The following is a 27,282-nucleotide window of genomic DNA, read 5'->3' on the forward strand; positions in this document are numbered from 1 at the left end:
TAAACATATCGTTTAGGCCTCATAACCGATCTCTGAAGATTGAGATGAGTTGCACGGTGCTTTCCAAACGAGGGGGTTTTCCACTATTCGTATTACTTGGTTAAAGGGAATATTTTTCCCATGATGCCCCACTCCTAAAAGCCTCCAGCTGTTAAAGACACAAATCAGTCCTGAATAATCCATTTAGCAACAATCTGGCTGTTTAAAAAAAGCACTCAAAAGCTGATGGCTGAGAGAGTTTTCAACTGAGAAAGGGGACTCATCATAATCAAGATGAGATGGCCCTCTGAATGCATATAAAATACTATTCGACTGCCCATATAATCATGGCTGCGGATCCGACATAACTCATATGCAAAAAGCTGGAGTGCCCGTAGCCCAAGGTACTGATTGTTCCTCACTCTCTCAAATTGGATTGAGTATCATAAATTGCTGCACTGGAAAAAGGCTCCTACGCATTTAATATCACTCCCTGCAGGGGAACACATGTGGCTGTGAAGCAGTGGAAATCGACAGGAATCAACTCATCCGAGGGCAGTCTTTGGGTAAAGCCATACTGCTGTTTGCGGGATTGTGGGGTTGAGAAATGAGCTCACCTGTCCACCTCCCAGGAGGTATAATTGTGGCTTATAGCGGAGGAATGTGTGAACCAGTCACCGTTGGGAAGCTCCCGCGTCTGTAGGGTAAAGTAACGGACGGGAGACGAGCCATCCCCTCCGGGCACCCAGTTGAGCTGCAGTTTGCGGGACTGCACGTGGTCCTGTGGCACTCGCAGCTGCCGTGGAGGCTGCGGTCGCTCTGATGGAGGAGAGATAGATGTGAAGTGTGAGTTCAGGGGTCAGGCTGGTATTGCTGACTGTTCTTAATCGCGGGACAGGACTCTTCTACTCATGTGTGCATCAGTCAGCGGGTCTTGCCCTGGCCTCTCCACCCCTCCCCACCTGTGTGACACACAACTGCATAGCCTCATCGATTTTAATGGGAGAATTCAATACAGAGAGGCATAATTGTTTATTTAAAGGTGCACCGTATCGATCGCCATTAAAGATGCAGATCATGCGCAACCAAAGCTATCGAAAGCCATGATTGCAATAGCCTTGTCCGTGCAGCTTTCAAAATGACCAATCGAGCAGTTTCAGGGGGTCAAAGGATGATATGCAATCGCTCTCCATCTTTAACCTAAACTATCTGTCTTGCTATTGATCAGTTTATTACCGGTGGAGCATTTGGGATGCATATCATAGCTCATAAGTGTCTAAAGAACGATATGGATCATGCATGCATTTCTGAGAATTTAACCTAAATATTTGCTTAAAATCATAAGGACCACATTCACAATCAATTTTACTTCTATAATGTGACATGCTTTCTGAGAGAAATAGGATATTCAATACAATAAAATGATCCACTGTGAATTTTTGCGATCGTGAAAAAAAGCCGTTTCAGAATGCAGCCAGACTCGATTGTAAGGTTTCAGTCTATTGTCGATAACTACTTTCCTCCTGAAACACCACCAGCAGCCAGTTCTCAAGTCAATTTCATTCAGAGCAATTGAGTGTAGTAATGCTTTCAATTTTATTGTTATTTGCTATAATTGCAAAACAAACTTACATTATGTTGACATTAACCGACACTTAATCACTATGTTAACTATTGCACAAATTGTAGAAACAATATCTAACAATATTTTCGGGGTCTAGGTAGTGTTAATTTTGTCACCTATTTTTAATTTAGTCTTAGTCTTAGTCTTGTGCCAAATGTCCTTGTTAGTCTTAGTCATATTTAGTCATTCACATATCTTTTTTTGTTAGTCTAGTTTTAGTCGACTAAAAGTCTCATCATTTTAGTCTAGTTTTAGTCAAAAGAGAACTTAAGGGATCTTAGTCAAGTTTTAGTCGACTAAAAGTGTTTTCATTTTAGTCAAGTTTTAGTAAAAAAAATAGTATTTTTTTTTTAATAACACATTATTACTGAGATTATTTCTGATTAACATTTCAGTATAAAAGTGTTTCACATATCTCAAATATTGGTTAAATGTCAGAACCTGACAAAATACACTTGTTGAATGATTTTTGTTGAATGCAACTGTTAAACATGTCTGGTTTTCAATTTCTGAGGAGTCACATTTACAAATGAGGAACCTGTTCTGAAGAGTATTTTATTTTAACCAACACAATTCAAAAGCTGGGGCCCAACAGAAGACTGAAGTTACAAAGGCGCGGGAAGACGTTTCAGGTTGGGGTGCACCCCGGTGCTGAGTTTTTTTCATGATGATACTTCATGAGGCACACGCGCGCGGTCTCTTGCTCTCTCTCCGCCGTGCACGCGCTACGCGGTTTGGAGCACAGTCTCTGTCTCGCGGGCGCGCTCGTTCTAGATTCCGGAGATTTTAACTAATTCGTGGGCATCAGTGAGCCGCTATCAATATGCGGGAGACTCCCGGAACTTCCAGGAGGCTATTTTTTTGCAACAGCGCGAACTCATTCGGAATATTTTAAAGGCGTAACAGCTGATGAAAAAGCAGAGACGATTGTAGACGAAAATGAAGAGAGATTTTATCTTATTTTTTATTTTATGCAAAACATTTTCGTCTCGTCTTTTTTCGTCAACAATAATGCATGTTAATTTAGTCTTAGTCAGCGTTTTTGAACAGTAGTGCAGTCTCGTCATCGTCTCGTCTTAGTCATGGAAAAAAAAGTAGTTGACGAACATATTTTGTCTCGTCTCGTCTGACGAAATTAACACTAGGTCTAGGTGATGTATTGAAAAGAAAAGCTGTTTCAAAGGAGGAAAATATTACATATTTTATTTAGGGCTGTCAAAATATTAATCGTGATTAATCGCATCCAAAATAAAAGTTTGTGTTTACATAATATATGTGTGTGTACTGTGTATAATTATTATGTATAAAATAAATACACACACATTCATGTATATATTTAAGAAATAATTGCATTTATATACATTTATATAATTTATATTATATATAAATATTTTATATATAAATATAACCAATTTTTCTTAAATATATACATGATTGTGTTTTTTTATATATATATATAAATAATTATACACAGTAAAAACACATATATTATGTAAACACAAATTTTTATTTTGGATGCGATTAATCACGATTAATCTTTTGACAGCCCTAATTTTAATACAATACTAAAATACAAATGATTTTAAGAAAGTAAATAGCATCCATTTTAATTTTGTCTAACATAATTTCTTTTTTAGAAGCAGGACTCATTTTTGGACCAATGTCCTTTTCTTATTTACCAATCTCTAACCTATAACTTTAGGGGTAGGGTTAGGATATGGGCTATGATTGGATATTTTTTATGTACAGCCGAGTGAAACGGATTATCGAAAAAGAAAACAAATGTAGGATGGAGTCTTGATTCAATTTATTGGGTGTTGTTTGGATGAAAGCTTGCGTTCGATTGATTGTAAGAAAGGAACAAAGTTTATGCGGACTAAATGATTGGAGAAGTCTAGCATACAGTACGTCACCGGAGAGAAGTCTGTCATTTCACTAGAAGATTGAGTTATATTTTGATTAAAAACCTAAAAGAAACATGCATAGATTAATCATTTGCAATAAGACCAATAACATTCAGTAAATAGGTAGGGTGAATTGTGTATTTGTGTGTTTGCGTCACCTCTAATCTCAGTAGTTATGACCACAGCCAGTGCAGGTGTTCCCCAGCCCTGCTCCGTCTTGGCGGAGATCCGAAAGATGTAGGCCGCCTCTGGGGTCAGGCTGGATGCGGTGAACTGACGGGTATCAGGACCAACCTCTACTGTGATGAACTGGTTGGGATCCCCAGAATCCAGACGGTAAGCTACCTGGTACCCTATAAAACAGGCATTAGATCATTTGAGGTGACTCTTGATCCTCTGTCCTTCTCATGTCTACAGTGAGACAGCTTAAGCTGCCTTTACCAACATCAAAAGTATAAATAACATTTCTGCAAACTTTGAGAGTAGTTTTCAGTTTTGAGAAATCAAAGTACAAAAGGGCAGGAGGAAAATATCTACTCAAAAAGCCATTTGTTGTAGGGAAATCATCTTTAGAAAAACAACAGCAGGTTTATAAGACGAATGGCTTTCAAAAAGGCTTCAGTGCACTGGAAAATTTGGTCTATCAGCATCTAATTTAAATTCAGCTCTGGTTAACGTCTGCAGTCATTGCTTCCCTTTACTGCAAAAAGACTTTATTTAAATCTGTCTTTCATTGGCGAGGTCCTCTGCCTTGCCTTCATTCCCTGTATCAAATGTATTCCAATTGTAAAATACAATACACAGAGAAAAAACCTGCATGAAATGAAATTTGTTTGTTTTACACTGTACCATCGGTATGGCTCAGGCACTTCTTTATCAACTCCAAAAACTAATTATGTTCTTTTAACTCATTTTATACAGGATATTATTCAGCATTATCATTAATTGATATGCACATTATAATGCACATTATTACAATTATTTACTTCAAAACTACAAACAAGCAAATCTGTGGGTGAAAAACAGATTCACCGATAGCTTCTGCTCAATCTGAAGTAGTTCAAAAATAACAAAATCTGTTCTTTTATAATTGTATTTAATTTGATATTGGTTGGAGCATTTGATGGGACAAAAATAGAAGGTCAGTATCTTTCATTACAGTTAAGAATTTTCTAAAAGCAACACTTACACTTTCTTTCCTTAAATAGGGACTGAATGTGTGTTAAGCCAATAATGACAAAAAAAGTGTTTTAATTACTTTTAATTACTCTATTTACACACCTAATATTTTTGTTTACATCTTTTATTTTGTTTTAAAGAATTAACAAAGCAAAACCCCCCTGGAGCCTACTCAGTTACCCCTGGTCAAGTCAAGTCACCTTCATTTATATAGCGATTTTAACAGTATGGATTGTTTCAAAGCAGCTTTACAGTGATAATAGAAATTAGCGTAACAGTGAAGTTGCGAAGATCATTAGTCATTAACTTAGGGGCCACGAACACAACACCGTTCTAACACAAAACCCTAAACGCGCTGCGGCCGCCCATTCGCACAAAAAGTGCCTGGTGTCTCGAGAATGCATTCCCCGAAATAGGTTTGAAGGTGCAAACGATTATCCGTTTTCTCTGCGCAAACCTCAAAAACGCGAACCCGCGAAAATGCAGACGGCGCACACATGCGCATCACGTGTTCGGTCGATAGGTATGCACGTTTGAATATATATGTGTGCAGGCGTGTAGTCCTTCACAAATCAACCCTCAACAAACTACTACTTGTTAGGCCTTTATAGGCCTTGAATTTATAATTCATAAAAAAAAAAATTGCGTCTGCGTAGCCACGCGAACCGGAATTATCCCGACAACGTTTTATCTGTATAGAGGTAAAGGGAAGGAGGCCTTCACAGGGGAGAGACTAGTTGACCCTTCAGGACTGCGCTGTCGTCGTGTCCTGGCGCTGGTCCATCCTTGGTTCAAAATCATTAAATAATAAACATTATTCAAAAACTAAAAATTGTAGCTAGAAACAAAAATAAAAACGGTGTCACGTATATTATAGAATATCTATACTATGGTAATATATAAGTGTAATGTGAACCATTGTTCAACATTATTCAAATGCAAAAAAATATAAAAATATATATAATGTATATTGTCATAAAATATCAAATGTGAGAATGAACAAGCATGGTTTGTTGTGTTGTGGTGTATAAGGCATAGCAAGCTAGGTCTGCCGAGTGTCCATCTGCATCATGTCTGTGGGAATGACACGTGTTGCAAACCAAGCAAAACAAATGATAACATTAACGGGAAACATGTTGAAATGGAACGTGTGGGCAGAGCTTGGCCGTGGGAGAGACGGAACATTATTCAACCATCTATTTATCTTTCGGGATGCTTGCACTGCATGTCGGCCCCCTTGGCTGTGCAAAACTAAATTAGGCCATCCCACATTGTGAGACTGCAGCACTTGAGGGCTGCCATTTCATCCTAATGTCCACTTCAGCCATGAGGGGCAGTGGAAATCACATACATTCATCCCTGAACGCACACACGCACACACACACACACACACACACACACACACACACACACATACCTACTTAACCAAAATGTGAGGACGTATGACTGGGAACCCTACCTTTAGGGACACCCCTTTCTGAAGGGTCTAGAGACAAAAGAAAGATATGACTGCACTTCTGGAGAAGCTGTCATCACATTTATCACTTGATTTTATCAATAAAAGCCTTCCTTAAAGACCTGACATTTTGCCTTCACTTTGGGGACAGTATTTTTTATGTCCATTTTGGGGACATTAAACACAAACTCTGATGAAGTCATACTTTGAGGACCATGGTGATACACAGACTCTGGTTAAGGTATACTTTCAGGACATTGTTGCGAGGTTATATATTATTTATCCTAAGAAGTCACAGAAGTAGAATATTACAAATCAAAGTTCAAATACTGGACACTGAAATCAAGCTAGTGCAGAGATACAAGTGTAAGAGTAAACATGTTTGTTTTTTTTCCATTTCTTCAAGATCACTGTAAATGGGTAGCCTACATGTTTTGTCTGATTTGTAGCTTGAGATCAAGTGCCTTTGGCTGCTCAGTCGGGGAAGAACAATTAACATTCAGAAATATTATTGATTTGACTTGACTATCAGAAGCAAAATATGAACATAATTAAGCTGAATAATGACACTATTGTCTTCAATTTCAACTGTAAAACAGCTCTACATAAGTAATTGTTGAAATTTGCAAGTTATTTTATGTGTGTGAAACTGCTTTAAAACGATCTGTATTGTGTAATGCGCTATAGAAATAAAGCTGACTTCACTTCATAGCAGAGAACACTTCACTGACCACAGCCTGCATCCTCTAGTTAATTTAGCATCGACTGCAAACTAATCATCACAAAAACATCTTAAAGAGTTTCTCACCAGAGTCATCTTTGGCTACACACTGGGGCTTTAAGACATTATGCATGTTCTTCTGTAAAGTGTACTAATTGTCAAAAAATAAAAACTCACACACACTCCGATTAAATGACTCTTTGGAGACTTGAGAGACACACACACACACACACACACTGATTAAATGACTCTTTGGGGACTCTAGTGATACACACTCCGATTAAATGACTCTTTGGGGACTCGAGACACACACACACACACTGATTAAATGACTCTTTGGGGACTCTAGTGATACACGCATACTCCGATTAAATGACTCTTTGGGGACTCGAGAGACACACACACACTCCGATTAAATGACTCTTTAGGGACTTGAGAGACACACACACACACACACTCCGATTAAATGACTCTTCGGGGACTCTAGTGATACACACTCCGATTAAATGACTCTTTAGGGACTTGAGAGACACACACACACACACACTCCGATTAAATGACTCTTTGGGGACTCTAGCGATGCACACATACTCCGAATAAATTACTCTTTGGGGACTCGAGAGACACACACACACTCCGATTAAATGACTCTTTGGGGACTTGAGAGACACACACTCCAATTAAACGACTCTTTAATATTAACAATCTTGAACACATTGTGTTGAAAGTGCACATTGCAGTTAATAACAGAAATTCTAAAAGATAAAAAAAGAACAACAATGAAAAATCAATTAACTTGGTGGGAATGATTCTCAGTGCCCAACTATCCTCCATACTTCATCCACCCTTCAAAATCTCTCTACTTCCTTCTTTACATTCACTCCTCCCTCTTTCCATCCTCTTTACCTTCACTCCTCCCTCTTTCCATCCTCTTTACCTTCACTCCTACCCTTTTTATTCTCTTTACCTTCACTCCCTCTTTTCATCCTTTATATTAGGTGTGTTGGACATCGGCTGCTGGATGTAACGGATCGGTGAGTTGCCGCGTGCAGGCGAGAGGAGCTGAAAACTGAAACTTAAAGTCGCTGCTTTCCGTAGTGACGCTCGCGCTGTGATTGCATACTTTACCACAGCTGAAGTGGAATAAATGCATTATTTTCCAAATACACAGATATTTCAGAGACATTTTCATACATTTATTGCTTAATACAGCGTCTGTTTGTACAAGAATAAAGTTCAACATAAGCCTAAATACCAATGAAGTGGGGTCTACATTGTATCAGTTTTATTTTGATAAGCATGACACAATATAACATTGCGACTACATGAAAAGCTTTCAGTTATAAAAAAACTATTTGTGAGCATTAGTGGAACTGAAGGTTTGAGATCGTTGATCGTTGCCATGCGGTGGATTCGGCCAATCGTGGATCAGTTGTGTCGTCATCAGACCTCGTGAGTTGCTCTGGAGAAATTGCACTGGCTGAGTCCTGCTCTCCAATCGCTCTCACGAGACTGAAGCCATACGTCACAGTCACGGGGCGTCACTGTCTGAAGTCGGACACAAGTTCTAACCGGCATGCAAGTCAACTCAAGTCAGCCGCTGATCATGCACGATCCACGATTGGCCGAATCCACCGCATGGCAACGATCACGTGTTTATTCTCACACCTTCAGTTCCACTAATGCTGTCACCACAGTTCCACTGTTATTTTTATTACAGTGAAAGCTTTTCATGTAGTCGCAATGTTATATTGTGTCATGCTTATCAAAATAAAACTGATACAATGTAGACCCCACTTCATTGGTATTTAGGCTTATGTTGAACTTTATTCTTGTACAAACAGATGCTGTATTAAGCAATAAATGTATGAAAATGTCTCTGAAATATCTGTATTTGGAAAATAATGCATTTATTCCACTTCAGCTGTGGTAAAGTATGCAATCACCGCATGAGCGTCTCAATTTTAATTTCTACACCCTATCCTAATTTCTTTTAATTTAGCTCCATTTCTTACAAAAAGAGCATAATGTGCAAAGTGTTGAAGTGTTTGTGCCTCCCTACATACCACCCTTACTTTTAAGAGTCATGATCCTGTTCCGCACATAATTTTTCACACCAGTCCATGTTCGCTGCTTCAAAGCTTCTGGCTCTGCGTCACTACGGAAAGCAGAAAGTGTCCGACTTACGTCTCAGTTTTCAGCTCCTCTCGCCTGCACACGGCAACTCACCGATCCGTTACATCCAGCAGCCGATGTCCAACACACCTAATTACTCTTCCCAGTTGTTTTATCATCTTTACATTCTCCCATCCCTCTATGACAGAAATATCACAAAGTTTAACATGACGTTTCATCCAACTTCATTGTAACTGAACAAAAAAAACTGAATAATGAAAATTAACTATCTTACTATCCTCTCCTTCATTAGCCTTCTTATACTCCAACTTTTCACTTCTAATTCGGTTTCATTCTATCCTCAAAATATTTCTACACTTTAGCTCTATTTCTTACAAAAAAAGCATAATGTGCAAAGTGTTGGTGTTTGTGCCTCCCTACAAACCACCCTTTCTTTTAAGAGTCGTGATCCTGTTCCGCACATAATTTTTCACACCAGTCCATGTTCGCTGCTTCAAAGCTTCTGGCTCTGCGTGAATGCATCTTTCACAGTCTTGCTTACCAGGAACTTTGCATGTCTTGATGAACTTCATCATGTGTCTCTCTACTGCTTTTACCTCACTGTCCTCCCATTTCTTTTTTGGAGCGTTTGAAGAACCTATGAAATAATTAAAAAGTAAATTCTCATTACAACTAAATCGGTAAGTAAAGACCAAATCAAGACTGTGTCTTAATGTGTAGATTTTTTTTCTTTTGGCTGGATATTGCTGCATGGAGCTAATTCATGTTTATTTGATTATTGTTGTTTGTGCAATGTAGAGATTTTTCTTACATTGATCCTCCTGTGAAACAGATTGATCAGATTGAACAGGTTGATCAGTCTCTGCTGGTGCTGTTGTCTGAGATAGGTTACTGTAATCCTCCTCATCACTTGACATGGAATCACCTTGGGCCTCAAGTTGCTCTAATTGACAAAAAAAATAACACTTTATTGCTTATACTTAGCATCTGTGACATAATTATATACATAATTTAGCAAATATGTACAGCACAAATACACACAGACAGTCCAAGTATACTCAACCATTTGGGTCGATTTCAATGTCGATTAGAATAAACGTGAATGTTTACTTGCACACCGATATGCTGATAAAAACAACAAACAAAAAACACCTTATTGAAATAATCCATTCTGCCGTGCAAAGGCAAAGGACTGTGACTTAAATTGTGGTCGAAAATTAGTTATTTTTGGCACAATCGAGACCTCCTTTATCATGTGGATAAGTATCTTGAGTCAATTATATTGTTTTTTCAAAAAAAAGAATGGGTTGTCTTAACAGTAATTTCAAAAAGCCCACGAGAAACCAAGGCAGAACACCGTAACTCCAGTTACCGCTCTTTGGCTTTGTTTTGGAACGCTCAAATTGAGTTACGGTACTCTGCCTTTGTTTAGCCGCCCGTCAATATGAAGATACTGTGCCGGTGTTCTATCAAATAATGCCACCTATCAGATTGTACGGTGTTCTGCCTTTGTTTTACTGTCCATTAAAATTGTATTACAGTGTAGCCTGTGCACTTGGTACAGCTTCCATCAGTCCCTGTAGCTTCTGATGTCCCCAGAGCTTAGTCCTGCACAAACGCGGTCAGAACATTTAGTACGGTCTAAACCCACTCCATTGACAAACGTGCGATATCGATCACGAAGGATATATGCAGAGTTGACAGAAAAATATTACACATGCCGTAGCAGATGAATACAACAAAGAACTAAAGCCCCGCCTCACCCAGATCGGGTACTGGACCTGGTTAAAACATTCATGCATCTAGCTGGCAGAGAGCCAAAACTGAACAGACGCCTTTAGCACCGCCCTGAACACCGTCGAGCCAACGCTGGACTAATAGCCTATGTCACAGGGAGTGATAATATAATGAAGCAACAAGTGCTGGTGCATACAACATCAGACCAGCTGTTACGCGAGTTATACCTACAATCACAGCGTCTGGAATAAATCCGCGGGACGAGCGAAGTGCACCACCACAATAACAGGGCAGACAGCTGAAACCACCACACACTGAAAAGACGCAGAACACAGAAGGTTGTGCTATAAATGCATTAGTCGTCGAGGTAGTCCAGAACGCACTCCCCACTGAGTCTAGGCCTGTCACGATAACAAATTTTGCTGGACGATAAATTGTCCAAGAAATTATCGCGATAAACGATAATATTGTCGATCTGAGACCATTTTCATCTATGTGCAGGTGCATGTGCATGTTTACTGTGTTACCGGCAGTGTTGTGCCAGTTCATACTTAAAAAGAACTAGCTCAAAGTTCAGTTCACACAGATGATAATGAACTAGTTCATGTTCATAGTTCTTCTTTTTTTTTAATGAATTAAGTTCACATATCTAAAAATGAACTAGTTTACGTTCATTTGTTAAATTCTTTTAACAAAGATGTAGGCTATTATTAATAATAATGTTATTTCAACACAATATCTCGTTATTTCGAAATAATATGTGTGCGTGCATCTGTAAATCCGGTGACACGTGTATTGATTTTTATTAATAAACAAGTGTTTTCTCTAAAAGTGTCGACTCGGCTGCAAAGATGAAGTTGACGATCGCCGTCTCCGTGTGAACGCGCTTATAGAGAGAAATGAACATAAGCCTAATAATGGATTAAATAATCAGAGAGTAGCCTTTTTCTTTTTTCGTTTTGAATTATTTCGTTTAAAGACATTTCAAGCTTTGTGTATTTGGTGTATTTGTCATGTCTGTGTGAGGCATACACTGAGTTTCGTTAAGTTAGGATGTGCTCTAGTTCACGTGCAATAGCGCGCGGGCGCCTCCGTTATATTTGTTTCGTCGGCCTATTCATTAAATACAGGCAATTGGTTGATGAAAAATTTATTAAAATTAAGATACAATTTATACAAAAACGAAATTCACTTTATACAAAACGAAATTCACTTTAAAGAAAGGCTTTCTATAACAACTTCAACGGTCAAAATCATGTCTGACCCGCTCCATGTCTCATATTGCGCATCCTATCTTACTCGGTCGTGCTGTTCACTTTTCATAAATCAACATAAATGGAAAAATAAAATAACATTATAATATTTTAACAAATATGAAACGCGCTTTTTTTTATGGCTACAACAGTATAGTAGGCCTACATAGCCTACTCTCTATTTGTACAAATTTCTGCACATTATTAATTCTGAATTTTAAACACACAAGTTGAAAGGCATTTGTTCAAATCAAGTTCACGGATAATTGTGCGTGCATTTATTAGCCTAATCATTATGATAGGATACTAAAATCCTAACAAATAGGCTATGCTATGTACAAAAAAAAAATCTCGAAAAATCTCGTTCACGTTCATTGTATGAAAAGTGATTCGTTCAGTTCAGCGTTCGGCGAAAATATGAACGTCGTTCATTGAATGCGTTCATGCACAACACTGGGTTTTAGTCGATACTGTTTTACAACAAATGCGACATACCGGCTCGCTCAGGTTAAGTGGTTCACCACGGTCATTCGGTTTAAATCCGAAGTGCTCCCAGTGCCACACTGCAGCTGTCGCGTTTGGCTTTGAAACGGTCTCGTCTTTTCGCTCTTCTCGGCAGTCGCCTCAAGCACTCCCGCCTTCCCACACAAAGTCCATGTGACTGACAAGCGCCGCCTCCCCACACAAAAGACAATGCAACTGACAAGAGGGTTCACTTCTCCTACGCTAAGGAAACGAGAGTTGTCATTCAGTCGCGGATAACAAACAAGTATGCAAATTAACTTATCGCGGCTAGAAAAATTATCGAGGTCATTTTTTTTATCGTGCGATTAATCGATTTATCGACTATCGCGACAGGCCTAACTGAGTCCCAAAGGGGAAATGGCATTCGTAATTTTCATGAACATACAAGGAGCGCGACACCTTCGAACACGAATCTCGGGAACCGCCTGTGATAAAGGGGTTATCTCAATGTTGAAGTGTATGCATCTTTTAGATCCACCGCTATAAACCAGTCCCCGGGTCGAATGTGCGCAACGATCTGTTTTATCATTTTGAATGCGCTTAGCAAGTCTTATGTCACTCGATACCATACTCTTTACCACAATGGAGGTATTTTGTCATGTCTAATGTATTAATAATGCCATCAGAATGCAACCAAAGCACAGGATAGTAGGGGTGTAACGGTGCATGTATTCGTACCGGACCGTTTCGGTACAGGACTTTCGGTACGGTGCACATGTGTACCGAATGCAATCTTTCACGTAAATTAGGCTAGTTTTGTGTGCGGAACATACATCCATTCCGAGTTTCCACACGAACATATTAAGTGTCGGAAGTCTCCGCGTTGCACTGATTAAATCTGATTAATCGTTTTTGTGATTCAAATACATGTAAAAATTACCATAACATCTGTCTTCCTGTATGCGGACATTTGTTTATGTTGCTGTGACAACGAAACACGTGCAAGCGCGCCTGTGTTAAGAGCGCTGATGCGCTCATCTGTGGACATTTCCGAATGCCTTTCTGTTAAAAGCGGGCTTTCCACACAAACAAACGTACACGTGTCATTAGTATGAGAAAAAAAAATTCGATTTTAACTCTTGGGTCGGGCTCGGACATAAATATCGCATAAATAAAGATCACCACATACACGGCATGCTCGCTTTAGCCCAGTATTTTACACTTAAAGCCCTGTTTTCAGATCGTTTCTGACGAAATAGAACGGTTAAGTTTAAAAGACACATGCTGCTGTCCCGAGAATTTTAGGTTTATTTCGCTCTCTCTCCCCCCTCATGCAGTATCGGATGCAGTATTTTGACTGTACCCCTTCTGCATGAGATAAGAACACATTTTAAGAGTTTCTTGGGTCAAGAAAACACTCGCTCTGTCTGGATGTGCTTAAATCCACAGTATGTAAACTTTCCTGTCACACATCACACATGCTCACTTCAATAAGCCACAGAATGCAGGTGTTTACATGCAAATTTGGAATAAGGGGTAAAAATCTATCTGTGTCGATTGGCTTAAGCCGTTTATGATGACCTTAGTCTGCATTTACATGACCACACAAGAACTGTCTGCTTATTATGCAATCAAGTTAAGAATGTGCAAGTAAACATTAAAGGGCACCTATTATGGAATTTTGAAATTTACCTTTCATGTAGTGTGTAACATAGATCTAAGTGAACAAAAACATCCTGCAAAGTTTGAAATATGAAAGTGCACCGTATATAAAGTTATTGTCTTTCAAAAGTAAGAGTCGACTCGTTTCGAGTAAGAGTCGAGTCATTTTTATGAATCGTTAGAAGACCGAAGCTTTTTCTCTGACTAGATGACGTCAACTTGTCAAGTTATTTGAATACGATACGCCCACTTATTGCGCTCCAAGGCCAGGGAAAATATCATGGCGACGAGACGCTGTGTTCTGAAGTGCGGCTCAAAAGCCAACTTTTTACATCTGCCCAAGGAGGAGCATTTGAAGACTAAGTGGCTACAATTCACTATACCACAGAAGTATAGTCCGAGCCTTGTGCTTTGCTCGCGCCATTTTGAAGACGATTGCTTTACCAGCTTAAATGCAATCAAACTTGGATTCGCTGATATTGAAGGAAGGTTCATTTCTAAGTGTATTTGCATCAGCTTCCTCCTCCGTATCACAACCTGTAAGTGTTATTAATAATTTTTGCTTTTATATTTTATGTAGCATGCTTAATAATTATTTTGTTTGTTGTGTAAGCACCGTTTAGCTTCTAGGTCTTCAATGGCAATTGAGATATGTGAAGTGTTTGTCGTTGTTTTCGGAGTTGTCTAAAGAATAGAGTAATACCTCGTAGTAACGTAACTGCATTTTTTTTTTGTGTAAAAACGTTATGTTTATGCATCGGGCTAATGCAAACAAAGACTGATTGTGCTTTTACAATATGAACTCTGGGCTATGCTCGCTAACATAACATTAAATTATTTATCTTATTTTTCGTTTTTTTTACTACAAACTATAAAGCAGTGGACTATAATCATTATTATAACACAATTTAATTGATAAAAGCATCATTGCACTCCGTGTTAAAAATAAGTATTATCTCTGTAAACACTGCTGGGTCATCTGACCAATCAACGCAGATTAGCGTCGCGCAGAGGAGGGGTTTGGAAAAACGAGTCGTTGAACGAATCATTTGGGAGTCGGTGAGCAAATCAGGTAAAAATAAATGCATATTATATGAAAACAAAAGTGTTTTTTGTCATTGCATGCATGTAAAACTGTTGTTGGGGACTCCCACAACAACATTAGGAACATTTTAAATGTCATAATAGGTGCCCTTTAACGTTAGGTTGATAGAACTGGAAGTGCAAACATTTAAATGTTGCTGTTTTAGGGCTCATGCCTGCAGAACTCTATTCAGGAATCTTGACTGCACAATAAAAAAAATAAAAAATACTTTTCAACTTGTGAAACATGGATATTAGTTGGCCTAATAACCATATGACTCGCCTCACATTAATTACTCAGTTATGTAGATTAACATGATCACTAAACTGCTTAGTCATAAATACTTGCCTTTATATTTGCTGATGAACTGCTCTTGAAGCCCAGGCTTGTCGGTTTCACAGGCAATGTGGTGCTCAGCGTCCTGCAGAGGTTTTCTACGTCTTTTATTTCCCAGCATGCTGACTTTCTTTCTTGCAATGACTGGAAAAATGTATAAAAAATATAAGGTGAATGAAATAAACAAGCATATTTAAACAATCTTGTTGATCTTACTGGATTTGTTCACCCACAAACATACATAATTAACATACAATTACATTAATTGTTGTTCCAAATTAACCTCATGTTGTTCCAAACCTGTGTTGTGTTTTTTCTGTTCAACACTAAAGTATATCTTTATATTATATCACAGAGCTCTATTCAATGACATCACATGTGACCAGTCTACAACAGGCATTTAGATAAAAAAGGGCAATGTCAATGATGCCAAAAACCATTGGTTCTTGTGTGTCCTGTGACCACAATTGACATAAATCTACTGTATATTCATATTTGATTTAAGAGCTACAGCATATGGGAGATTTTCAATAACCAGCTAGATTCATAGGGACTATTTTTAATGTGCTTTTTGTCTGCTTTGGAGCTTGAAACACAATAAAAATACTATAAAATGTCTATGTACCGTCATTGGGCAAAACAATCAATATAAAAATAATTAATAAATAAAAAAATAAAAAAACATTCCACTGAATTTTTTTTATAATTGAATAATGTATTACATAAAATAAATAATATATCAAATAATAATGTTGTAAAAAATTTGCTATTTGACAACACTTCTGAGAAAAACAATGACATAGTAGACTATCACTGACTCGGTTGTTTTGGTTAATTTGTAGAATCTAAAGAACTATTATATAAAAAATAATAGCAAAATTATATTTACTGGTCAATGCCTACAAGTAGACAACAAACTTTTTTCCTTATAGCAACAAATCATCAAATGAGAAGCAAACTCAAATATAAGCGATAAGTAAATAAAACTCTAAGCAAAAAAATAATTAAACCAACAAAATAAACATACATCTAATTAACTTTCATATTTCTCAATGTATTTAGTTATCTTATCATGCATTTTCAGGACAAGTCTTGATCTCACCTTTCCTGCGTGGTGGAGAGGGTTGTCGTCTGTTCTATGGTCTGTTTCGCGTCTTGTCACGTGTGCATTTCCCGGGAAAACGCATCCACGCACGGTCGACACTTGCGTAAATGACGTAGTTACGTATTTTTATTTCACGTTGAAATTGTTGACCTAATAGAAAATTATCTAATGACTAGAATTTTGTTTTGTTTTAATCACAGTACGGTTTCTTCAAACTCAAAAAAAAAAAACGGTGGTGGAGTAAGTCTTTCTAGTGGACAGAGCACATGATCACTTTTAAACAAATCCACCCGCATCGACCTAGGAACCAGTGCGCATGTCCGTACAAGCACAGGTTTAAAAGAGCAAAAAAATCCTAAATGAACAACCTAGATCTCTTGAACAGACATCTTATTTTCTACTAATTGTATTTATTAATCAAAACAGTAAATTGATGTCTGCAAATACACAGCAGGGCTGATATTCAAGCTGGAATGTCTCCAGTTCTGCATGAGTCTGTGTTTTTGTCGTTTCATCACGTGTCGTGTCCATAGACTGTAAAAAAATAGGTCGTGTCCCACAACTACTTCAGAATTTATTTGAGTTAAGATGGGGGAAGGGTGTGGATTATGTCAAGGCTCTAAATTAAACTTTAATGTGTACATTAACAGCATTATCTTCTTTTTATTTCTTTAATAAATTAATGGTATTTTACATTAAAGGGCGAAAAAGCTGCTAGACCTTGTAAAAGTGCTTTAAAAACGCATAGCCACAACAGATTGTCGTCTTTTGAGCAGCACTTCTGATTAAGCTACACGTTATATACCTGTCAGTCTGTTAGTTCATCTCTCTGTCACTGCAGTCAGTCCCAGTGGGGGAAGGGCGCGCGCGCGATCAGAGTCAGTGCTGTGGGGGAAGGGCGCCCGCGCGATCAGCGCTGTGGGGGAAGGGCGACTGATCTCAACATGAGCAGATCTCAGTCAGACTGGCAGTCAGAGGCAGAGCTAGGGCTAGGGTAGGGTTAGGGTTAGGGTTAGGGTTAGGGTTAGGGTTGGATATCCAATGGCTTTTAAAATCAAGTAAGAGCAAAATAAACCTGTAAACAAACATGTAAATGTGTCAGCTTGATTCATGATTATTTTAAACATTTTATTTTCTTTTGTATGACTATACTGCTCTGTCTCTCCCCCTCCCTCCCTCTCTCTCTCCCCCTCCCTCCCTCTCTCTCTCTCTCTCTCTCTCTCTCTCTCTCGCTCTCTCTCTCTCTCTATATATATATATATATATACATATACTTGTGTATATATATATATATATATATATATATATATATATACAAGGGCGTAGATTTGGTTTGAACATTGGCGGGGGGGGGTTTTTTCATGGTATAAATATTGTGGGGGGGGGGGGGTTGTAGGGGTTATCTCCCCCACAAACTACGCCCCTGTATATATATATATATACATAGAGAGAGAGAGAGAGAGAGAGAGAGAGAGAGAGAGAGAATGTTTGCTGTAACTCCACTCCTCTAGTATAGTTCTTATCAGTCGCTTTAGTACATTTCTTGAACCTTAAGATTTGCAAACCAGTAAGTGCATTTCTCAAAACAATTTGTACAAACAACAAAACACAATAGATTACCATCAAAAGCCTGTAACTTGCTCAAAATACTAGTACTAAATCAATTAACATATCAGTGTCATCAGAAAAAAGTCCTTGTGTGTCATTGTTTGCAAACAAGAATGTCAAAATGCTTAGTCAGGTTGTCAATATAACTGTACTCTATCAATATTTTCAGAAATAAACTATGATTTTGATGACAATGATTGAAAATGCATAAGACTGCACTTAATATCTGTATGACACACATGTACGCATTACTCTAGATGAGACTGGACAGGATTCACAGATACACTGTTGGTCTGTCAAAAAATGACTGTACAATGTCATTGCGATATAAAGAAAAAGACTATGTCACACATATACTGTATGTACGTGTGTGTGTTTTACATTATGTCTCTATCAAGTATATTTACTGTATAATGTAAATTGCAAGTAGACTGCTGTAATATAGCATTACAGTAAGTCTACAGTTTATGGTATACAGTACAGTATGTGAACACTGTCTGATTACACACCTGTTTTGTCTACAAACGCTTGAATGATTGAGGACACACTCGATTGTTTTCCAAACATTCAGCTGCACCATTCGACCGCCTCTGCCATAAGGTTATGACTGAGAACATTATCTACAATAGTGGCCCTTATTTATTCAGAAACACACAATCTTGGCCTGTTCTACCTCTTCCTCTGTTTTACCTCTGTACCCTTCCACCACACATACTTACTCCTCTTCTTCTTCTTCTTCTTCTCGGCTGTTCTTCGGTTGTTCTTCCATTCTCAGAGTGTGTAACGTGTTGTGCTCTGTCTATTATGCTTCCCAAATGAGATGCACTCTGAGCTATTATAGAGAACTGGATGATCATTGATTGATCTAATGCTTTACATTCCCCTTCATTAGTGAAATTCAGAATTCACCTCTGCAATTCAACAAAATGTAAATGTAAATTCAGGACAAAAAAAATCTAATAGAATTGCATAGAAAATGTATTGACAGTTTATGACAACTAGTTCATCCATTCTGCATTAATGACTTATGGAACTAATGCCTGTATGTTTTGAGGGGTAAGACTATTCAACAGAGAACCAGTATAATACATTTTGATCAACATGACATAAGAAATTAATAATGTAAGAAACAGCAGACACTTGTAGCCTACATCAATTGCATGAATGTAACAAAGCATTTGCAATTTGTTCAAATGAATGATTGATTTTTATGATGTGCACAAGTGACTAGATAATGTGGAGGTTGAACAATATTTTTTGTTGTGATCTGAGAAATGCCCCAAAGTGACTGAGAAAAACTGTAAAATAATATGATATAATTAGAATGTTTGCTGTGCTCTCCTCTATATAATATACTATAATATAAAGATGATGTTTGATGTAACTGCTCTCCTATATATAAAATATATATAAAGAGAATGTTTGCTGTTCCTGGTTTCCTCTATATAATATAGGCTAAAGAGAATGTGTTGCTCTGTGTGTGTGACTGTGTTCTCCTGCTCGTGCGGTGGGTGGGGGAGGGGCGGCGGCCGCTCAGGGACATCGCGGATGAAAGAGAACGGCAGAACGCAAAGTAGGAGAAAACACTTAAAACAAATAAACTCACTCATAAAAGCAAGCGATTTAGCACGTTTTCATATATTTTTGTGGCTTGTGTATTTTTATTAAACAAACTCAGATGAATAAATCATCACACCCATATTGAAAGATTTAAGCAGTTGTCCCGCTTTTGGAAGGAAATATATACTTTTTAAATTCACATGACTTAATCATAATGTCCCTTCCCCGCTTCAAACTCGTTCCTACATGATTAATAAACTCCTATGTTACTGTTCGTGCTGTAGTCACGGTGACGCGGGGAAGCGCGATCTTCACACACACACACACAGAGCAGAGACTGATGCGAGAGCAAAACGCGAGGATTAAAAGTAAAAAAAAACATGCTCATATAAATCATGAGAGGTCCTGCTGCTCAGGGCAAATGAGTCTATTTTTATTTAAATACTAATTATTGGGAATTTTTCTATAATTTAATGTGGATTATCTGTCAATTCAGATCATAATCATGATCGTTTTTGCCTCCGCCATGTTTGTTGATGACGTGTTGGCCTCTGATTGGTCAGATCATCAAGTCCCGCTTTTGTAGTGCTCTGATTGGTCAGAATCCCCGAAGTGTGTATCTTTTCCGGAAGTGCAGTACTCCTAGAGGGCGCTGTGTTATACACACTTTAGTGGGGGGGCATACACACTTCACATACACAAATCACTTAAAAGTGATTTTTTGGGACAAGTGAGATTTTAAGTCTGGACACCATTTTAGAGTATGCTGAATGCCATTATATAGTCAAACAAATGAGGACATACAAAATGTCCTAAATTTTTTAGGTGGTCCTCAGTTTACTGGTGTGTATCCTGGTGAATGTACCCAAAAGGGACATAAGCACACACACACACACGCACACACACACACACACACACGCACACACACACACACACACTCTCTCTTTTCCCGGTTACTTCCATGTCAGAGTCTATATTTCTAGAGATACGGAGAGTACCGTGGGCAGAAAGCAGCCCCTTTCGCTCAACATTTGCGTGGCTCCGACAGGCTCTGACCCGTGCATAGTTTATCAGGGCTTCGCTTTTGGGAAAGGGTTTCCGCTGTGAGGGCATCAGCCCATGTGATTGGCTAGGTCACCACCCCACAAACTCCTGCAGCTGTATTTTCCTCATTCATTGCCCAGTGATTACCGGTCCTGTAGCGGCCAGCAGAAACACTCACAAGGGCAGGAAGGGCAGGAAAGCCCAGCGCTCCACCACTGAATCTCAGTAAGCGACGTTCTCATCAACACTTGCTTTCAAAGCATTTCCTTTCTTCGAGATGCAGCAAATTAGAGGCATGCCGGGAAATCTCGCTCCTCTTCTTTCAAAGAGCTCTCTCTGTGACTTCAAACTACATAACCAGTATCTCTTGATCTGCTGAAGTATGACATGGAAACAGAGTGCAAAATAACACAGTGCGTGCGGCGTGTTCGTCTGGGAGCGCTGCGGTGTTGATGTAATTAACCAGGTTCTGCTGGCAGGGGCTTCTTTACATCTATTAACTTATGTTCACAACACACGTCTGAGCTCCGGTTTGATTTATCATGGCATTTTCTGTGCACTTCCTCTGTCTAACCCTTCGTCTTTTGTGCTTGAGCGGGGCGGCTGGAGTCAGATTAAGAGCAACTACTCGATCTGCTGCAAAATCCAAAGCAAACTCCCATTCCCAGCCATGGACTTTAACGGTCAGGTTTGCTGACGCTTCTGGGAACACAATACATTTTTTCAGCAGCTTTAAAAACAGGATTACATTTAGGCTTTGCTGTAAACAAAAGCCTCTGCTGGAAAATCCAGCCTAAGCTGGTAGCTGTTTTTTAGAACATGAAGGCTGGACGTTTCTAAACGGTCTAAACTAGCTGGTAAAAAAGATGGTGGAAGAGTGGTTCTCATAGTGAAAGGGGAGACTTCACATTCACTTACAAACACATTTAAATATACCACGCTGAAAATAGACGTGAGAACCAAAGAGGTTTGCATTATTTTGAGTGAATACGACTAAATTTCTGGCTGTTTCACTCACAAAGCAATCAAATGAATTCAGGAGACTTGAATGATGCACACAAATCACGTAAAAGACTACCGCACTTTTACGTGCTTTTTTGAGCTTGACAGTTAGAATCATTGTCATTCTTGTGTTTAACGAATAGAAACACAAGACATGGAGTAAATTAAATAAAAAAAATTATTTTGGAAGAACTAATCCTTTCATTTTGCTCCTGCAAAGCAGCCTCTCTTTTTGTTTACTCATTTATTTTATTTTCTATATTATTATTTTTGAACAGCTCCAATGTTAACTTTACTATGACCCGCTAAAGTCTGCCATTTTTGTGCCATTAACATCACCAATTGAAATTGAACAAATACTGATCTTTTGTTGGCCGGATATGATGGTTGATATTTTTCAACAAAAAGAGCAATATTTTGATAGCATTCCAAAGACACTGTTTACGTATTTTGGGGGACAACAGCTGATAACCAGCTAATGAGAGGTTTAGAACAGCTAGAAACCAGCTACTATGTTCCAATACACAGCTATAGCATCTTAAGCTCTGTTTTCCAACAGGGATTTACAAGACTGCTGGTTAAACAGTCATGCTGTTCCACATTCTAGACTAAAATGAACCGTGCATACGCTTTCAATCTCATTTTTCTACAGTATCCACAGCATAACAAAGTCCCAATTTTCCCCAAACATCATAAAATGGCTTCAATTGGCCTCATTTTTATTCAAAATGAATGCTTCATGAATAGGATTCTATCAACCCAAGTCAAACGGCGTGTTTGGATCTCATCTTTGCATCGCTGAGATTGCGTGTATTCTTCTCCGGTGTGATTTGCACAGGCAGCATGATTTGGCATGCGGCTATTCCGAGCTTCATTCACTTGAGGTGTTAGTCAGACTAATCTCATTAAAACGCAGGGATTTTCTCCTCTCCGGCTCCCTCTTCCCGTATGAGGAATTAGTCTCAGGTGCACGGTGACATGGCTTCATTCACAGAGCGGAGGGAAGAAACAGGCTCTGCTCTGAGCTAGATACTGCCAGCCCAATGCATTTCACGCTCTCATGTAGGCCAGATCAAGTACTGAGGAGACTGCTAATGTGAGGTGAAGTACATGAAAGCAGCTTTGCACTTGAATCCAGGCTACATGGGTCAGCCGAGACCATTCTCACAAGAAGAATGAAAATATATTGAGAAAAATGTATTCACAATAAATCACCACATTTTTCTTTCCCTCACTGAATAGAAAAAATAAACAACACAATGAATCATTCAATAGAATTAGTCAAACTGACTGGTCAATCAGCCTAAATATATACAAAGAATTCACCAGTCTGAATTATGGACCGAATCAATCAGACATTTCAATTCCTAAGTGAATTGTCTTGGATTAGTCACTCAGAGAAATTTAGGTTATTATGGAAGCCATTTTAAAAACACAAATTTGTAATTTGGTGAAAATGTAAATCTAAACTTAAAATTACTGTTCATTTGAAAAACGGGGTCGGTAAACTCTTATGCTCAGAACTCTTATGCTCTTATGCAGATTAAAAAATACAGTAATATTATGAAAAAATATTACAGTTTAAAATAACCGTTTTCTATTGTAATATGTGTTAAAATGTAATTTATTCCTGTGATTCAAAACAGAATTTTCAGCATCATTACTCCAGCCTTCAGTGTCACATGATCCTTCAGAAATCATTCTAATATGATGATTTGCTACTCAAGAAAGATTTATTATTATTATCTATGTTGAAAAAAGTTGTGCTGCTTAATATTTTTTGGGGTAGTCTTTTGAACAGTAGTGTAATAATATGATAAGAATATTTTGGAAAATCATTTAATTTCATTGGTGTCTAAGAGAAGGAAATGACCTAATAATGTTATTCTCTTACCCATTATAATGCCGTTGGGGTCCGCAGGGGGCTGCCAGACCACCCTCACCTCTGTCAGACGCACCTCCGGGAACACAAGTCTCATTGGTGGCCCAGGAACTGTTGAAAGGGGAAATGAGGGTGCAAAGATGAGACTACTATATCATCACATGACTCTTACAGTAATTAAAACACCTATAAACCTTATAGAAATCGAAACCTTTCTCTTGAATTCTAGCCGAACCACAAGCCTATATCAAAGAGCTTTAATATATGTTATTTAGCTTTCAAAGTAGCAGCGGCCCTCTGAGACAGCCTCTGAAATGGTATTTACGTCAGGATAAGGTCATTATAAGAATAAAAAAAATCTGCTTTGAAAAGGACAAAAAAAGAAAGTAACATTCATAAAAAGACAAATACACAGGAGATGAGAAGAAAGAGACAGTTATGACAGCACTCAAACTGTGGAAGTTTAATGAACATATTCAGGATTAAATCTCTTCAGTGTTTAACAAAGTCCGTCTGTAAGAGTGAATGCTTGTGTTCCATCCATCAGTGCACAGCAATACTTTTCTCTTATCCGCTTTGCTATAAAGACAAATAATGTGAAGTCTGAAAAGTTCTGAGTGGTTGTGCGGTGTCATTTTGAATGGTTACTATGGTGTTTTAGGTGGTTACCATGGTGTTTCTATGTGACTACTAAGAAGTTCTGAGTGGTTGCTAGCATGTTGGTACAGTATTCTGAGGGGTTACTAGGGTGTTTTTGGTGGTTACCAGGAAGTTGCTATGCGGCTGCTAAGAAGTTCTGAGTGTTTGTAGTATTCTGAGTAGTTACAAGGGTTGTAGGTGGTTGTCAAGGTGTTGCTATGTGGCTGCTAAGAAGTTCTGAGTGTTTTCTAGCATGCTGCTATCTAGTTGCTAGGATACTGTAGTTGCTTGTCAGGGATTTTGTGACAATGTGGTTGCTATTGTATTAAAGGTGGTTGGTAGAATGTTGTGAGGGTTGTCAAGGCGTTGCTAAAGTGTTCTGAGTGGTTGTTAGCACAATGCCTTGGCGATAGGGATGGTAGCCAAAGTGTTGCTATGTAATTGCTGAGATGTTCTGGGTGGTTGTCCGCACATTATTATGGGGCTGCAAGGGTGTTGTAGGTTGGTTGCTAGGGTTCTGGCAGTGGTCACCAGGGTGCTCTGAGTGTCTGAAAGCATGTTGCTTTGCAGTGTTCTGGCCTAAAATGTTATCTACAAGCCACGTGATATGAGGTATAATTTAAGTTAGCGACCAGGATCTACTTGGTGTGTGGGGTTAATTCTAATCTGTCCAAATCTTCCTTCTAGCAAACACAACTAATGATTAGTTGTCGGTCAGCGAGCAGCAAAATCTGGTCGTTCTCCCCTTATACGTTGTCGCCTTGCCCTTGACAAGAGTATTTAGAGCCATGCTGCTCCATGAGTGCTGCCACATGGCACACCCACTCACTCTACCCCTTCTGAAGCTGGCCATTGCTGAGTCACATGTTCCGCTAGACGGCCAAGGCTCTACCATTGTACGTTAAGACTGAAGCTAATTGCTGATGGGCGATCTGCTGCCTACAGAAGGAGATCAATGATGACTGGAGAATGTAATGACTGTTGCGCCCGACTCTGAAGGACACAGTGCGCCACCGGTGCTAAAAGAGGGCTCCGCTTTAGAGGACCTTGATTAAGGGGGATATTTCCTTCCCCTGCTGGTGCATCTCACCTCTAAACATACACACTTTCCTCTCTCTCCAAGGCATCTGTGACAGGCCTATACATCCACTAACAGGACACCTGTAGAGCGACAGATAACATGGAGGGAATCCAATAACGGCGGTGGGCCTGAGGCACACACACACACACACACACACACACACACACACACACACACACACACACACACACACACACACACACACACACACACACACACACACACACACACACACACACTAAAAAACAGCATTGCAAACACACTGTTGCTGTGTTGTACGAGAATAGCCGTGCTGTACAAATGTGGAACAAACACAATCAACGTTTGTGCTGTCTCTCGACCGCTTCTTTATTTCTCCCTGGATTCCCCCAGTCGATGCGGTCGGTTAGGCGGATTCTATGTTTCATTTCCTGGACATTAAGGAACTTATAAATCTAACACATCTGACAGCGATTTGATTTGTATTGCTTTTTGCAGTCATAGTGTGTGGGTCCATAGGGACACATGTCCACAAGAAGAAGCTCTTACAGTAGAGAGTGCTTTTCCCAAGATACCTCTTTCTCTTGCCAATGTATTGCTAGCATTTATCATTCTGCTATCAGCCCTTCGTGTGCCACGAGGCTTATATGGAGATTACACGCACATGAGGGGTAGCCACTTATGATGCACGACTCGTGACTTGAGTGCATTTACTCTGCATCCCCAATCAGAAAATCTGTTTATTAATTACTTCTTTTAGCGAGTCACTAATAAACACTTTCATGCCAATCTTTTCAGAGACATGCGAACATTAAAGACTGTAAGGCAAGCTAATCTAATCGCAGTACAAAAAAAGAACCGTCCAATTTGCTGCCCGTTTTGCTGATACGTCTCTGATTAAATCCAATTACAGGATGTTTAGGTTTAGGCAAACAAAAGCCAGGACAATCACTCATTGGCCTGTAGCATCTCCAAACCTCTGCGTACGCCATTCGGGCCTGGCTAAAATGGTGCTGTACCATTAGTCCTTAATGAGGTCTGTTCTGGAGGGGAATTTAAAAGGCAAACACACAGATAATTGCTGCCAAGGTCGAGTGATCACAGACGGGGGAACATGCTGCCCGGGCCCAGCACTTCCATCATAAAAGTGCGGCGGTGAAATGGCCCGAGCTCTCCGCGTCTGTCGAGGGGGAGCTCCATTTACAGCCACGTTTAAAAGAGACCGGTTATCTCTTATTCAGAGAGCAGCACAGAGCTGACCGCAGGCGTGCAGACTCCATTAACGTGACTCTGTATCCGGCTGGATTAAGGCTGACCCCTGTATATCACATAGTGGGCTTCTTTAAATGGCTCTCACAAGCCGGGGGAAAATCGCTATTCTCATGACGTCCACTCTCGTGATAACATTTTTGGTTCGTGACGGAAGTTAAACTGCTCAAAACTGCACAATGTGACACACGTGGCTTAGTTACAGGGCTGTATCGATCACGTTGAGGGGGACATGTTGTAGCTGCTTTACAAATTAAGATTTATAATATTTACATTAAAACACATAAATAAGTGTTTATATTTATATAATTATAAATTAATACATTTTATAATTTAACTTTTTAGGACTGGGGAAATTTACATAATTGCAGGAAGGGGCCTTTTTACCTCGCTATTGATAAATAAATAAATCAAAACATTAATACTGTATAAAACAAAACAAGCCCAACCCAACCCAAAAAACAAAACCTTACAAATGGTATAGGCAGTACCATTTTAGGGGGGTACCGAAGTTTTAGGGGGCAGATGTAAAGCACAGAAAAAGTCACAATTCATTTGCAGTGGGAGGACACGAGGA

The 27,282-nt window shown here is 39.0% G+C and overlaps 2 protein-coding genes across 4 annotated transcripts in view; both read right to left on the reverse strand.

Moving 5' to 3' along the window:
- The window catches only part of sdk1a (sidekick cell adhesion molecule 1a), a 353,385-nt gene that overhangs the window by 27,308 nt on the left and 298,795 nt on the right, over positions 1 to 27,282 (reverse strand). For all 3 annotated transcript variants that reach the window (XM_079625487.1, XM_079625486.1, XM_079625485.1), the window contains 3 exons: positions 23,750 to 23,848; positions 3,666 to 3,860; positions 597 to 798 (listed from right to left, as the gene is read on the reverse strand). In XM_079625487.1, the coding sequence (XP_079481613.1) occupies positions 597 to 798; positions 3,666 to 3,860; positions 23,750 to 23,848 (496 nt within the window). The remainder of the gene's footprint in view (positions 1 to 596; positions 799 to 3,665; positions 3,861 to 23,749; positions 23,849 to 27,282) is intronic.
- LOC307005393 (uncharacterized protein) lies at positions 9,267 to 16,692 on the reverse strand. The gene is made up of 4 exons (XM_079625516.1): positions 16,639 to 16,692; positions 15,549 to 15,680; positions 9,811 to 9,942; positions 9,267 to 9,636 (listed from the first exon to the last, which is right to left on the reverse strand). Exons 2-4 carry the CDS (start codon positions 15,655 to 15,657, stop codon positions 9,416 to 9,418), a joined length of 462 nt encoding a protein of 153 aa, XP_079481642.1. The 5' UTR covers positions 15,658 to 15,680; positions 16,639 to 16,692; the 3' UTR covers positions 9,267 to 9,415.

The sequence above is a fragment of the Phoxinus phoxinus genome, assembly GCF_949152265.1.
Source record: "Phoxinus phoxinus genome assembly, chromosome: 1".
In the NCBI taxonomy this organism is placed as follows: domain Eukaryota; kingdom Metazoa; phylum Chordata; class Actinopteri; order Cypriniformes; family Leuciscidae; genus Phoxinus; species Phoxinus phoxinus.

What these genes read in the sequence shown, in the direction of transcription:
- LOC307005393 (XM_079625516.1), bottom strand. Translation starts at nt 15,657, where the DNA reads ATGCTGGGAAATAAAAGACGTAGAAAACCTCTGCAGGACGCTGAGCAC. An exon ending in GTTCATCAGCAAATATAAAG is followed by an intron (nt 9,943 to 15,548) that starts GCAAGTATTTAT and finishes TTTGTCAATTAG; the next exon opens with AGCAACTTGAGGCCCAAGGT. An exon ending in TGTTTCACAGGAGGATCAAT is followed by an intron (nt 9,637 to 9,810) that starts GTAAGAAAAATC and finishes ATTATTTCATAG; the next exon opens with GTTCTTCAAACGCTCCAAAA.